At 45.0% G+C, this 16,161-nt stretch overlaps 1 protein-coding gene across 1 annotated transcript in view; it reads right to left on the bottom strand.

Annotated features, from left to right (window-relative positions):
* The window catches only part of dock1 (dedicator of cytokinesis 1), a 433,218-nt gene that overhangs the window by 137,637 nt on the left and 279,420 nt on the right, over window positions 1-16,161 (bottom strand). The window contains exons 28-29 of the mRNA XM_080747125.1: window positions 12,099-12,200; window positions 7,033-7,127 (exon numbers count right to left, since the gene is read on the bottom strand). Coding sequence (XP_080603251.1) covers window positions 7,033-7,127; window positions 12,099-12,200 — 197 coding nt within the window. The remainder of the gene's footprint in view (window positions 1-7,032; window positions 7,128-12,098; window positions 12,201-16,161) is intronic.

The raw sequence follows: 16,161 nt of genomic DNA, 5'->3' as shown, positions 1-16,161 counted from the left end.
TGAGAAGTCTTACTAGTAAAAATAGTATTTTATAGATGAAAACAAGTTTGTTATTCAAAATGAGTAAAAGTACACTTCCGTTCTAAATGGGTTGTAACCTATTTTAGGAATGTCATTATTACACAAAACAGAAGTTATTGGTTCTAAATAGGGGTTCTTATACAGCATACATTAGTTTGCCCCCACTGTACCTGATGTGTCCTTTAGCCTCCTAGACATGACAGCCTCAAGAGGTTCAGTGTCAGGGCTCACATTGATCACCTTCTGTAGCCAACCATGACCTTATAGCCGACACACATTACTCACTAAGCTTGTTCTGGCCTCTCTGTGTGTGTGTGTGTGTGTGTGTGTGTGTGTGTGTGTGTGTGTGTGTGTGTGTGTGTGTGTGTGTGTGTGTGTGTGTGTGTGTGTGTGTGTGTGTGTGTGCGCGTGTGTGCATGTGTGCGTGCGTGTGAGTCCATCCCTGTGGCCAGTTAGCAGTTATCTAAGTTAAGGCAGGGTCAGTTGGCATTCGGGCAAACACTGCAACAGTCAAGCCTAAACGTCTCCCCAGGGCCATTAGAAAGCTCAGAAACCTGGGTTGTTATAGTTAAATAAAACTAATGAAACAAAATAAATGTATAATAACGAAATAAAATATAAAAAAGGACAATAAGTAATGGCAATTGTATTGTGTGTTTACAAAAAACTAAGTAAAACTAAGTCAAATCATAGAGGAAAAGTCCTATAGTCCAGGAGTCTTCAATAGGGGGTCCGGGACCCCTAGGAGGTCCTCAGAGTTACTACAGGGGGGCCGCAAAATCTTTGTGTGATGGGATAATTATTTTAAATGAACAACTTAAACCCTCGCATCCCTATTTTGAGGAGAACTTTAGCCAAAAAATAGCAGATCTACAAGCTCTCAACACCTTGCACTGCGAGGCTTCGGGAGCTTGTAGATCGGCTATTATTGGCAAATAGGCATGGTGGTTAAATGTCTGAAAAAAAAAAAACATCAACACAAATCCAACATAGACTGATGACAGTGCTGTCAAACAAGTCTATGAATCCATCTACGAAATCTGTGAAAATCTACTACACAACAGAAAGGAAACCAAACTAGCAAATCCACTTTAAAAACAAATGGCCTAGGATTATTGACTGCTTTAACTATTGAAAAATAGCAGATATACAAGCTCACAGCGAGCTTGTAGATCTGCTATTTTTGGAAAAGTTGTGAAAATGTGTGCAAATCTTTGAATATATTATTTATTTTCAAAGCGAACGTTTGTAACTCAAATTTTGCTTCTGGGTGGTCCCTGGAACGAAATATTTTGAGATGGGGTCCGAGGCCAAATACATATCATTTTGGGGGTCCTTCACATGAAAAGGTTTGAGAACCACTGACATAGTAGTCTCTCAAGAACAGACTAACTGAGCTCCAGTTGAGTGAAAAGGACATTTTCTTTGACGATGGCTGGCCAGATTGCTGACATAGAAAAACCTTAGAAGGATTCAAAAGACACTTATAGAATCGGGTCAAAATTCTAATTTTCACGATTTTTCAAAAATAGCAGATCTACAAGCTTGCAGCGTGGCACTCGGTGCCGCGCTGTGAGCTTGTATATCTGCTATTTTTCAATAGTTAAAGCAGTCAATAATCCTAGGCCTAAATGGGTTAAAACTATTGTGGTGGGGAGGAGGAAATAAAGTCAAAACAAAATAACAATAATAAAACGGAAGCAAAACTCTAATAACCTGTGCTGCCAGTGGGCACAGAGCACACAGCAGCAGCAGTCAGGCCTAACCTTCTCTCCAGGGCAATTAAGAGCCCCAGGAAGCAGTGGGAGTGAGAGAGCACTGCTGCTGCTATTGGCGCTGCCCGGCTCATTAGTGGCACTGCCGCCAACATGTACACACACACACACACACACACACACACACACACACACACACACACACACACACACACACACACACACACACACACACACACACACACACACACACACACACACACACACACACACACACACACACACACACACACACACACACACACACGGGACATCAAAGGGCTCTCTGCTGGCCCTTGTGGGTGGCACTTTGTTCCCCGTGTCACAGCGTGGGCTGTGTCCACTGACATGACAGAGACATGCGTCAAGGGACCGGCGGGGACATTCACAGGTACCGCAGACAGCGAGCAGTGGCTCGAGAACGTTCTGTCTGTGCCCAATTGGCACACCACGCACCAACGGGCAAGTCAAACTCTCAAGTAAACGCCACGTATTCTCATGTATTTAAAGATAACAGCATGTCAATACGTCGCATTATGACATGTCGAGAGTTTGTAGATTGGATTTTTTATTTTCGCTATTTTGAAAATAAAAGTTGCCCAAAATGGAGATGGCAGCTTGAAAGTGGCAAAAAAAATCATTTCTGTTTTGGGAAATGGGTGTGCAAACGTTTCTGATATTGCGAACTCTGAGATGCACCGGACCATATTCACTTCCTAGCTTACATTTTCTCCCAACACTGTCAGCCAGTGGCAGACAGTAATGAATGCTCAAAAAACCCAGACTGCAGTTTCAACACGTACCGTGCTTCGACACTTGTCGCTCAAAGCACAAATTGGCCTTTAGGCTAGCGCGGCGTTCAAAGCCTGCGCAGAATAAAGCTTCACCTCAAACGACATGGCTTCTTTTGTAAAGAGCGCTGAACAGAGAGATCTGTAAAGAGCTAAAAGAGAGCTTATCTGTAGAGTCAGGAGTAGGCTTTGGGAAAAAACGGTGCCAGTTTAGCGCCGAACGAACAGCCTCGGCACGCGGGTCACCTTCATGTAAGCCTGCAGAGACGGGGGGGAGCGAGCTCTATCAGTCTCCAGCACGGTAGCCGAGTGGCACAAGCTGGTACGGCATGGGCCCTGCCGCAGAGCAGAGCGCTTACAGACATAGTCACGCGTCTCGGCCCGCCATGCGCCAACTGCTTCTTATGATTATTAACCCATTTAGGCCTAAAATTATTGAATGCTTTAACCAGTGAAAAATAGCAGATATACAAGCTCACAGCGCGGCACCGAGCGCCACGCTGCGAGCTTGTAGATCTGCTATTTTTGAAAAAGTCGTAAAAATGTGTGCAAATCTTTGAATATATGTATTTTAAAAGCAAACGTTTTGTAACTGAAATTTTGCTTCTGGGGGGGTCCCTGGAACTAGATATTTTGAGATGCGGGTCCGTGGCCAAATAAATATAATTTTGGGGGTCCTTCACATGAAAAGGTTTGAGAACCACTGACATAGTAGTCTCTCAAGAACAGACTAACTGAGCTCCAGTTAAGTGAAAAGGACCTTTTCTTTGACGATGGCTGGCCAGATTGCTGACACAGAAACATAGGTTTTTCAAAAAAAAAACCTTAGAAGGATTCAAATGACACTTATAGAATCGGGTCAAAATTCAAATTTTCACCATTTTTCAAAAATAGCAGATCTACAAGCTCGCAGCGCGGCACTCGGTGCCGCGCTGTGAGCTTGTATATCTGCTATTTTTCACTGGTTAAAGCATAAAATAATGATACACAATAATGTGTACCCGTTCTACCCGGAAAGAAACAGCTGCGTGGATAGCGTTCAGTGGGGCGGGATGGATGGAAGGCGTCACCTTGGCTACAGGACACGGGGAGCAGAAAACAACCCATCAAACGTTGGACGGCAACGAATGGGAGTCGCTGGGATAATGTGTCAGGTAGCCTGGAGGACAGGGACATCCAGGCACTCTGGAGCAGGGGTCCTCAACGTTATCAGGCCAAGGACCACTTAGTTGAGAGAGAGAGATGAAGCAGGGAGCACCACAACCTTATCATATAGATTCCATATAGTTTCATCGTTTGACAGTACAATCATTGTGTATTTTGGATACATCTCATTTTGTGTTTTCAAATATTTAATCACTTGAACCGTCAATACTTAATAAACTTGACCTTTCATTCTGTACTTAGTCTGTTCTTTTTCCCCTTCTTTGCCCAAAATAGCCGATCTATAAGCTCACAACGCCTCGCCGTGCAGCGCGTTAATATAAAAGAGGAGAAAAAAACTTTCTATCACACAAAGATTTGGAGGACCCCCTGTAGTAACTATGAGGACCCCCTAGGGGTCCCGACCCGGACCCCCTGTTGAAGACCCCTGCTCTGGAGTATGAAGACTGCCGAGGATGAGTCGAGACGCTGACAACAGGCTTTGTTTAGATGTTTTTTTTGTCCCACAGAGTTAAAACAACTATTTAACTTATGGGCGAGGGGCTGAATGCACTGCGCAGCACGTGGAATTAATCTCTCTCTGTCACAAACAAGCACGGCAGCGCTAGAGGACAGAGCCTCGAACGGGGACAGAGTTTGTGCAGGGCCACGGGAGAGATGACACGTTGGCCCTCCACGTCTGCAACTTGGAGCCAAAAACGCTAATAACAAAAACAGACTAACAGTACACTTGAACTTGTAAAAATAAAAAATAAAAAAAAGACAAAACAAACACAAGCCAAAATGGGGGAAAGACATAAGTACCACATAAGTACAAAGCACGATCCAAGGTTGTGGTGCATGAAGGTTCAGCAATGCAGTTCACACCAACTGCTGTTTACTCTGTTTTGTCTGTTTACTCTAGAGACCGGTGTCGTCTAAACGTGGGTGAAAGTATTCCAGTGAGTCAGAGTGTGTGTGTGTGTGTGTGTGTGTGTGTGTGTGTGTGTGTGTGTGTGTGTGTGTGTGTGTGCGTGCGTGTGCGAACATGTGGGCGCACGCATCTGCAAGTTCCTACGTTTGCCCGTGTTCGGCCAGAGAGGGTCGGGGTGGTGGTAGGGGGGTTGTTAGGCCACCCAGGCTATTTTCATTTCGTGACACGCATTAACACCGAGGCTTCAGTCTACGGCAGAACGGATGTGATTTCCACACCTCCGGGGGGCACGAGGGGGGTGGAGGGAGGGGAGAGCCGCCGTCGTCGTCTGCATTCTGACCCAGGTGGCGCGCTGACGATGTTTACAGGAAGATTGCGGTGAATTTCCAATAGGTATCGGCCATGTAGCAATCATGAGCTGGGCTGATGACAGCCTGCCTGCGGCAAGCAGAAAGGAACGGAACGAGCGGCAATGCAATCTCTAGTCTAAATATGCCTGCTGGTTATGATGTTGGAATGGACCCGGGAGGGGAGGGGAGGGGAGGGGAGGGGAGGAGAAGGGAGGGGTTCAAAGGGGTCTCACAGCCAAGTAGGGGGGTGTGGTAGCCGTGTACCTGCTGCAAATCACTTGTTTTCAGCCTGCGGCCCGAGGGCCCCGCTGGAGGGCCGTGGGGATATTGCAAATGGGCCGCCAAATGATCGGCAAAACACACAAGATTTTAACGATAATATAACACTCATATCCCCAGGCGTCTTATCGTTTACCCCCCGTTGAGTGCCACGGCCCCCGCTAAGACGCTCAGAGACGTCTTACCTGGTTACCATGGTAACCTTACCTTGGTAACCAGGTGCTGTGGCGGCCGCTAGTGAGCGACAAAAACGTCATGTCCCATGATGCATCTCGAAAGCCGCCGCTGCTGCCCGACTTTGACTTCCTCATTCACATCCGTTCTATCTGGCTGCAGTGAAATGGCCTTTTCTCTGTTTGTTTTCCCACATCGCTCCTTTGGTCAAGACGGACGCATTTTCTATGGACTATATCTGACTCATGGATTGCTGCACTTGTATTTTTTTCTTCTCCATGTGAAAGAAGACACGTGGGGCGGCAGTGAACGGCAGCGGCCGTGTGTACAATGGACGCGCGCAGTGTGCACGGAGCGACCACAAATCAGGTAAATCACATTGATTTGATAATGGCAGTTAACTGCCATTATTTATGGGAAACCTCTGGCATCCAAGTCCAAGATTTAAAAAAAATATTATCTAAAATACAAAAATAAAAAACACACAAACAAAACGGCCTTTAAACTACATTCATCCAACTACAGAGTGTCCTCTAACTCGTTGATAAATGTAGACCACGAGGACGACTACTGGTTGACTCCCTTGTCCAGGTCTTAGCTCACTAGTAAAACATTTCATCTCCTATGGGAGACCTATGGGTTCGAATACCAGGAAGGACTTCAATGTTTTGTATTACAACTTTATGAACAAAGTATTCTTAGATTTAAGGAGGTATAAGGATAAAGTTTTCCCCTTTTTTTCATTCATTATGTGCCATGAGTCCTCCCTAAAACAAGGACGTCTGCCAATGCTTTCCCCAAAGCCGTCTTACTTTCTCTGACGTTGACACAAGAATATAATCTAAGGCGGTCAGTCGCTTTTCACCACAGCCTTACATTGCACAGCACTTTCGATCTCTCCTCTTCGTGCTTGGGATGAGAACACAGTCAGGCAAGGCGAGGCATTAATAAAACACAAGACCACAACAGCTCAGCAAGCAATAAAGTAAAGAGGCGCTGAGACTAAGTTTGGAGATTAGGAGCCAGTGTACACCCGCGCATCTATAATTCATGGTATTGTTTGCGGCTGTGCTGGCTGTTTCTCTGATTGCCGCGTTGCATGAGGCCTTGTGCCGATATTTGCATGGAAAATGTCCTCACCCACTTCTGATTGCCGTTCCTTAGCAACAACAGTGGAAGGGAGATCAAAGCGGTGCTGTACACGGTGTGTGCGTGCGTGCATGCATGCTTGCGTGCGTGCGTGTTTGTGTGTGCGGTGGTGGAAAGTAACTAAGAACTAAGTAACATTTACAATCTTCCAAAACCAATGACTACTTTCTACTATTTAAGTACATTTTGTTACCAATAATATGTTTGTACTTTTACTCAAGGAAATGTTTGATATACAAGATTTTTAATTGAAAGGGAATATCTGAGTACATCTTCCACCGCTGTCTGTGTGCATGCGGGCGGGCTTGCGTGAGTGCGTGCGTGTATGTGTGTGTGTGTGTGTGTGTGTGTGCGTGCGTGCGTGTTTGTGTTTGCATGCGTGCAAGAGGGTACTAAGGAGGGATAAGTCCAGTCCGGCGTTGGGTTGGGGTACTTACTTATTTTGCATCATGTTCATTATGACCCAGTCTGTAGGGTAGACATTTTTCCCGATGAGATCTTTAAACATGATAAATGTTTCCATTAGGAAATCCTGGAGAGAGAGAGAGAGAGAGAGAGAGAGGGAGAGAGAGAGAGAGAGAAAGAGAGAGAGAGAGAGAGAGAGAGAGAGGGAGAGAGAGAGAGAGAGAGAAAGAGAGAGGGAGGGAGAGGGAGAGAGGGTGAGAATTCAAAATGAAAACTGTTATTCTTCCCAGCCGCCAGATAAGAGCAATCTGAAATGAACTGTGAGGGGTTTGTGGCTTGCAGGCAGAAACAGCTTTTAGATTAGTTTTTAAGGTCAAGGTGACTCCAGGTACATTTTCCCCCCCTCCCTCCCCTTGCCTTTTGTAATCCAACGCTCAATGCTCCCCTGTGGTGGCCGGCGTGAGATTACAAGCCGGCTTAGTGCTACACAGGGAAACAAAATGTATGCGATACGCCTTAGATATATCCCCACGCGGGGCATAAGCTACTGCGTGTTCCTAGCGCGCCACACACACACACACACCCGTCATTACCTATATAATAACACGGAATGGTTCTCAAAGTGGGGTTCCGGGCGGGGACCCCAGGGGAGGGGGAGATCCTGGTGTTCCCATGGGGGTCCTCAGTAAAGTGAGTCGATACAGTGTGCCAACAAAATGCCTCTGGTGATAAACCCGCCCCATATTTGCACGATGGGCTCTGATTGGCTACTCATTACTTCGGAGGGAGTGAAATCCAACCACAACTGAGACTGCCAGGCATTTTTTTTATTATTGCAATGGCTGACTGCAACAACAAAAAAGAAAAAGAAAGAAAGAAAAAAAAAAAACACTATTTTTGTAATGCTTTGACGAATCTTCAAATTCGTCAGTCAAATCAAATGGCAGTCTATGCCCAAAATAAATGTCTTTCTTCCACCACATGCTACCCCCAAGGTCCATCTACGTTACCATGGGCGACGGGGCTTGCTGCTTGGCCACTGCCCATCCCCTACTTTACACAAATGTAAAGTGTATTATAAATAAAATCCATTATTATTATTATTAGTAGTAGTAGTAGTAGTATTTCAATACTTAGTAAACTTGACCTTTCACTCAACACTTGGTCGGCAATTTTTTTTCCCTTTACAACAAACCTCTTTGCCGAAAATAGCCGATCTAAAGCTTGTGGATGTTCGGCTTAAGTTCTCCTCTGATAGGGATGCTAGAGTTCAAGGGGTAATTATAGATAATTAGGGTTTATAAAATCACATAACTTTCACAGCTTCTGGAAAGTTTCAGTTTATGGACGGTTCTGTGTTAGCCTTCCTGGCCGGAAAAAAAAAATAGCCATTTGAGAAGTGACCAGTGAGCTATAACAGGCAGCCCAGTGTAGGTTCAAAACCACACAACAGTTTTTTTGTTTCGTTTTTTCCCCCTTTTCTTTTCCCGGCTGTGGCCTGGCTATTATTGCAGCCAGTCTGCACACCTCTGTAACGGTGGAATGACCTTCCCACTTCAGTCAGGACAGGATTGCAGAGTCACTGACTCGCTATTTTACACAACACCAACTGAACAAATCGCGTAACGCTCAACAAACACCTCACGTATTAGCCTTTCATTCATTCATGGCCTCCACCTGCTCTGGTCCTCACTCTGTCTCACTCCGTTTTACATGGACTTTTTCCACGTTCAAGAAGGGTGTTACGGTACTTCAGTTGTCTAAAACACTGCTTCTCAAACTTTTTCCATGATGTCTCGGACCACCAAATTGATATGTACAACAGCATATGGCCGCAGAACCCCCATCTGAAAAGATTTTGTGCGAGGGAGTGTTGTGGCTATTTTCTACAGATATGCTAGAAACGTACCGAGAATATAAAGATGACTATGAATCGAGAACTGTCCTTCAGAGATTTATTATTACAAGTATACAGGGATGCTAGTTTGACCAACAGCACGCTGCTCTCAAAGTAACATGTTGGACAATACAAAAACGCAGACCTTTAAGGTGATCTTTGCTCCTCCCCTTGGGGAACTGACCAAAGGGGAGGGACTTTACAACAAGAGTGATCTCAATGTGTATACATACAGTATATGAAAATAGCATCATACATACTTAAAACATCGTACATATACATATTGGCATAAAACATTAGACATACAGAATGGTATATGTTGATACACTATAATAATACACTGATGATAGGTTAGATGAAGTTATAGAGAATGAGAGAAAGAGAGGGAGAGAAGGAGAGAGAGAGACAGCTGTGTGTGTGTGTGTGTGTGTGTGTGTGTGTGTGTGTGTGTGTGTGTGTGTGTGTGTGTGTGTGTGTGTGTGTGTGTGTGTGTGTGTGTGTGTGTGTGTGTGTGTGTGTGTGTGAAGAGAGGGGGGGGAAGAGAGGGGGGAGATAAGAGAGACAGAAGGACAGGACCTATTTACAATATGCGTGGCCCGGGCTAGGGCGGGGGTTTCCTGTATGTAAAGCCATGCAACACCTATGTGTTTGTTGGCCAGGAGACTTCCTGAGCTCTAGTTAGAAACAAAGAAATAAGGGGAGAAGGAGAGGAAGGAGAGGGGGAGTCGTCACCTCTAGGCTATCTTTTACGGCCAAGAAACAGAGTATCAAAGAAGAACTGTATATTGACAGTAGCTCCAGGTGGCATTGATAGGCATAAGAAACCAAAAGGTCACCAAATGGCCTGGATCACGAGAACCTTCCACTGTCTCAAAGAATTACTATTTATGGCCGTAACAGGAGAAACCCCTTAACACATTGACTGCCTCATGACGAAATTGACGACATACAGTATATTTATTTGTCCTGTGTGCCACAGACGAGATTGATGAGATATTTATTTTATTTAATTTAATCAAAATTCAAAATTGCTCTAAACGTACCACATCCGGTTTGAACCAGAGACAGGTTACAGGACTTCCACTTGTAACAAAGTATATCGTCACTGTCGGGCAGAAACCTCGTATCTCCAAGTTTCAAATTTGTATGTTTTTCCGTAAAGTAAAGCCCTGCTTCATCACACAAGACTATTGCACAAAATAGTGAAAATAGCTGATCTACAAGCACACAACTCCTCGCGGTGCGAGGCGTTGTGTGCTTGTAGATCGGCTATTTTCACTAGTTTAGATGATTTTCAAAACGATAAATACAAAACGAACGGTTTTGGACATACAAGGTTTCCACCTGACAACGACGATATCTACATTACAATGTATTGATACTTTAACTTAAGCTAAACATGGGAGTACTTCTTCCAACACGGTAAATCAGGCCTTACACCGGGCACGGGCTGGGAGGCCAAACGGTGACCGTCTGATTACCAGATGGCCTCCCTAACCCACTAAGCCACAGCCAATAGGAGTGCCATCCTAAAACCTGACATGCAAACAACATGGCCTACATACGCTGCTGCCATGGACCGTTTGGACTTTAGGACAAAATGCTTTTACCCCCTTACTTTCAATGACAGGAATTGTTTGGTGGGGAAAATACTACCAAGACCAAGGGAAATAAGTTATCTTCTGGGTTCTAGCCAGTTAAAAAAAATCTCTCTTCTTCGGCCCATGCCAACTTCAGCGACAATAAATCTGTGCGAAAGGCTAGTCTTCATCACGGTGATTGCCTGCCCTACTAAGTCGACCAGGCATGCTCCCAGAGACAGACACCCCTATATATACTGCTTAATAAGATGGCATGGGCTAAGATGGCATGGGCTAAGAAACATCCATATATATCTATATCTATATCTCCAGTATATCTATATATATATATACTGGTCTAATAAGAACTTCCGCCTAGTGGAGCCATCGTGAAAACTAAATGTAATACTTCAACTAATAATAACGTGTGGTTGTCACAAAATCACCCCAATAAAGCACACTGGTCTCTCTCCACACACCATTATTGGGAAGCACTGCATTCAAAGCCCCGTAACAGTCGACAGTACAGTCAACTACGGCTACAGCATGTGATTTGCTTGGGTTTTAAACACAAACAGAGGGGATTTCCCCAGCAGTCCGGGGCGAGCAACATTTATGCTAATAATGCACGAAGCGGATATAAGCGGAGAAAGCCAGCACTTGAGGGGCAACAATTATCCAGAGCTGAATCACGAGCAAAAAACATCAATCAGATTGTATCCCTCCCTCCCACACACACACACAACGTGTTTGGCCGCAGGGCTAACTGGTCTGCTTTCCCTTTTGTGAGGACCACTATAGGCGCATCATCATCAACAGCACATTATAGGAAATTACCCCGTTCTTTCTAACAGAAACTCAATAACCAAGCTACGATATATGGTCCAATACATGGATATCATCCCCCCCACCGGTTGTCTGACGAGAGAACACGACAATTATGGATCAACCCAATTAAGATTCAATTTCTGAACTTGTGCGCTGGATGGTTAAATTCGTCCCTCTGAGGCGATGCATGACGCGATGCGTCTTCTAGAGAGACGGGAGGAGGCCTCCTCTCTGGCGATGTGTGTGTGTGGGTGTGTGTCAGCGTTGATTTCATCGACTAAAACTATGACGAAAAATGTTCGTCGACAGCGTTTTTTTCACTGACGAAAACGAAATAAAAACAAAATAAAAACCAAGCTGTGATGACTAAAACTAAGAGTAAATATATTGACAATTTCGTCAACAAAATAATAACTAGACTAAAACTTTATGGAGGGACTAGTGGAGAAGAGAGTCATTTTATTACTCATTTTATTACGCAGCGCGACGCGCTGTGAGCTTGTAGATCGGCTATTTGTAGCACGCAACCAAGTGTAAAACCAGTCATTACGATGCCATCAAGGCCTGCCAAAATACATTTCAGTTGACTAAATCAACTGTAGATTTAGTCGCCTAAAATCTTATGATATTTAGTCAACTAAAATTGGACTAAAACTAAAACTTTTCAGGTGACTAAATTATGACTAAAACTGAATGACATTTTATTCAAAAGACTATGACTAAAACTAAATCAAAATTTGCTGTCAAAAACAACACTGGTGTGTGTATGTGTGGGGTTGTAAACTCTACTCACCACCACGTCGGTCCTCATCTTGCCGAAGGTGCCGATCAGATGACCGTAATGGTAGTCGTCCATCTGCCTCAGGGTGGCGGTCATGCTGGCCACGAAGCTACCCTGCAGAGGAAGAAGAACAACGGCATGGGAATTAGTTCGATACACACCACTCAACACAGGCTCAATGACATGTCGGCACTTAAACACATGCTCTGATGGGTGAGGCTGTTTCAAGTGGGCCCTTGATCTGGTAAAAAAGGTTGCTGGGAAGCCAGTGATTTAGATGGATGGACTGTCTGAATGACTGATTGGAGATCTGAAGACGGGTGCCTGATGGCACTCCCGGGGTGGGGTGGGGGGGAAGGAATCAGTGGAGACTATACTAAGTCAGTGGTTCTCAACCTGTGGGTCGGGACCCACAGGGGGTCCACAAATTATTTTATTTTTTTGGGGGGGGTCCCCAGATGATTAACTTCATGTGCAACATTGTTTTCTCACTCAACAGTAAACAAACCAACATAAAGTTTAAGTGTATAGAGGGTATATGCACATTTCTAAAGTGACATTTTAAGGACTTTTTATGACCTCTAAAATGACAAATTAAACATTGGCCAAATTGTCAAAGAGGCAGAAATTGTGAAAATAGCAGATCTACATTCTCACAACGCCTCGCAACGCTATTTTCACAATAGAACTGTGTTTTACAAAATGTAATGCCTCAACTCTTAGTGCTCGTCAGGGTGGGGGGTCCCCAGTTAAAATCGTCGTGGCCTGAAAAGGTTGAGAACCACTGGCCTAAGTGACTGATGCCATTAACCTACTGCCCCCCTCCAACCACACTCGTCTTGTCCTCGTCTGTGCTGACTATAAAGTGTGCCAGCTGAGTCCCTCGTCCGTTCCCTTCAATTTGCAGCTCTCTATATCTAGAGCCCTGGCGAGCTGTGGGCACCCGGGCCTGCACAGAGCAGATAAGGTGCCGGGTTCGAGGCGCCACCGGGGATCCGAATGGGTTCTTACTGGTCTGTGGCTCTAAGAGTGTACAAATGGAATAATAATAATAATAATAATATAGCACAGGGATTCTCAACCCGGGGGTCGTTTCAAGGACCCCGAGTTTGAGAGGTATTTGGCCAATTTGATACTTTTTTGAGGCATATGTGTGTATGTGCGTGCGTGCGTGCGTGCCTGCGTGCGTGCGTGTGTGGCATTTGTGAAAAAGTGTGACATAAAACTTTTGAGGGTGTTGATAATGCGCCAACTCTGTCCAGACACTTATTATGAGAGAGAGAAAACAACAACAACAAAGAGATTGAGTGCCAGATAAAAACATGTACCATCTTGTTGTAGCAATCATAAAGTCACGACAATGCCAGTCTCTCCCTCGAGCATCGTCATTTGATTCCGCACACGCAATTTCAACCTCACACTGCTCAGCATGCGCGGCGCATAAAGAGATGAGGTTAACCGTATCGACACTGAGCGCGCGGGAGCACAGACAAATTAACGACCCCAGTCTGACGAGCCTTCGTGTGCACAGGCTGTCTGTCTTCATCCCTAAATCACCCATCTCCTAACAAGGAACAGTCAGACATATACCAGTCTGTGACAGGAAATAAAACATTCCGTCATTGTCGGGTGGAAACCTTGTATGCCCAAAACCATTCGCTTTGTATTTATCATTTTAAAAATGATTTAAACTAGTGAAAATAGCGAGGCGTTGTAAGCTTGTAGATCTATTTTCACTAGTTTTGTGCGACAGTCTTCTATGATGAAGCAGAGCTTTACTTTTGAAAAATAAAAAATAAAAAGCATACACATTTGAAACTTGGAGATACAAGGTTTCTACCGGACACTGACGATTTGTGTGTCCGTTTTTGAGTGCGTTGGGGGTCTCCACACAAGACCAGTAGAGCAACAGGCCTCCAAACTGGCCACGGATTTAAGTCGGCATGCAGGGAGTGGTGGAGGTTGGGTCGGTATGTGGGCAGGGGGGGGGGGGAACGGCGGTGTAGGGGCAGTGCAGTGGGTGGGGCTGGAACGGGGGCTTTGGGTGGTATGGATGGTATGGTGATAGGGACAACACTTTTTTCTACTGATAGTGAAATTACTCCCTAGCGTCTCTTTGCTAAGCAAGTCATAACAGGCATAACATTCGGCAGAAATAGAAGATCTGCTACTTCAGACAAAGACACTTGTGGTCTAGAGGGGGGAAATAAAGGAGGGGGCCTAGCATACAGTAGATCCCTGGGGGAAACCGGTCAAAGTAGTATTATCATTCACACATATAGGGCATACTAGTTCCACCATAGAACTGTCCCCCCCTCCCCTCGTGCAGTATAGCTCTTAGTATGTACGGCAGAGCAGCGGCGGAGCTACCGCTAGCTGAACGGAATATAAAACATGGCGGAGATATCTTCAATCATGCACAACGCTGCGCGACACAATCACCGTTGCAAAGCGGTAAATTATTCATGTTGCGTTGTTGTCGCAACGCTTTATCTACAAAAACCTTTAGCGGCGGAGTGGCTATTTACCTCCTCCTCATCCTGATGCCGTTTTCATTGCTCAGCAGAAAACGGAATGAGGCTTGGGGGCGTATCGACGTTGAGATGTTTCCATGCCTCTGCACAGAACCATATAGGGATGTTTGACCTGTCCTTGTTGCACGAACTTGTACGCTGAAATGTACTTTAAAGGAGAATTCCGGCCTAGAAGCTAATCTTAACGTTAGACGTTGTTATCGCACCACCCGCTAACTTCCCGACCACAGCTCTAGACAGCAGCGATTGGTTATATTGTTAATCCGCTTATTTCTCTTTTTACTGTCGTGAAGCTGTGAATTTGAACTCACGTTTGAAATCTTGTGCAAATTGCAAACATGGCCATCAAGTGAATATGGTCAATAGCACCCAGACATCTTCATGACAATAATGGTGGCGCCCGGTGGAAATAGACACTGTTTACTGACTGGTGGCATTATGTACGGCAGACATTTACCCCAAAAATGCATTTTCGAGCGAGAGAAATAAGCATTTTAACAAGGCATATAACCAATAACTTCTCAAGTGAAAAAAAAACCTCAAAATACAAAGTACAGTACTTGAGTACATGTACTTAGTTGCTTTACACCACTGTACACACTTGCTACAGTATCTCTCTCTCTCTCTCTCTCTCTCTATCCATCCATCCATCCATCCATCCATCCATCCATCCATCCATCCCCAGACCCGTTTCAACTTTCTTCCAGTTTTTCCCCCCTTTCCAAGCATCGTCTCTCCTGTCACGAAGACTACAAAATGATGGATCGAGCACCAAAAAAAAAGAGGCATTTCACCCACGTATTTTACACCTGTAAAAAGCTGTGATTTGACAATAAAGCTGATTCAGATTCTGAGAAGAAGACAGGCTCTGCTTTCATGTGTCGAGGAGGAGGCGCGGAGGGGGGGTTTACAGACACGCTGCCCTGAGCACCACAGTCGCTGCATCTGCTGGAGGAACGCATCCCAATTAGAGGGCACTTCAGCAGGGAAGTACTGTCGTGTGTGTGTGGGTGGGCGATACATGACTGTCGATGATATGATTATGGTAATTTCTTATTTTGCTAATGGGCTAACAAAGGACGCAATTACTTGATACTAGATAGATTACAGGCGTGAGAGAGAAATGAGCACGCGGTTAAAGGCAGGGGCGTCACAAGGGGTAGGAAAGTGGGACTGAGTTACTAGGGAACTAAATATTTTGAGATGGGGGTCCGTGGCCAAATACATACCATTTTGGGGGTCCTTCACATGAAAAAGGTTTGAGAACCACTGCCATCGAAACATAGATTTTTCAAAAAACCTTTGAAATATTTTCATGATTTTTCAAAAATAGCAGATCTACAAGCTCGCAGCGCGGCACTTGGTGCCGCGCTGTGAGCTTGTATATCTGCTATTTTTCAATAGTTAAAGCACAGGGGCCCCACAGTGAATCCTTGTACCCGGGGCCCAGAATTTGATGCGACACCCCTGGTTAAAGGCATACATGTGCAGCGTGTGCGAGAAGGGAGTGGGGAGGGAGAGAGTAAGGGGGAAATGATCCA

The sequence above is a fragment of the Nannobrachium achirus genome (genome assembly GCF_963921795.1).
Source record: "Nannobrachium achirus genome assembly, chromosome: 18".
Classification (NCBI taxonomy): Eukaryota; Metazoa; Chordata; class Actinopteri; order Myctophiformes; family Myctophidae; genus Nannobrachium; species Nannobrachium achirus.
The sequence above is the reverse complement of the archived record's forward strand: the minus strand, read 5'-3'. Positions and strand labels throughout refer to the sequence as shown.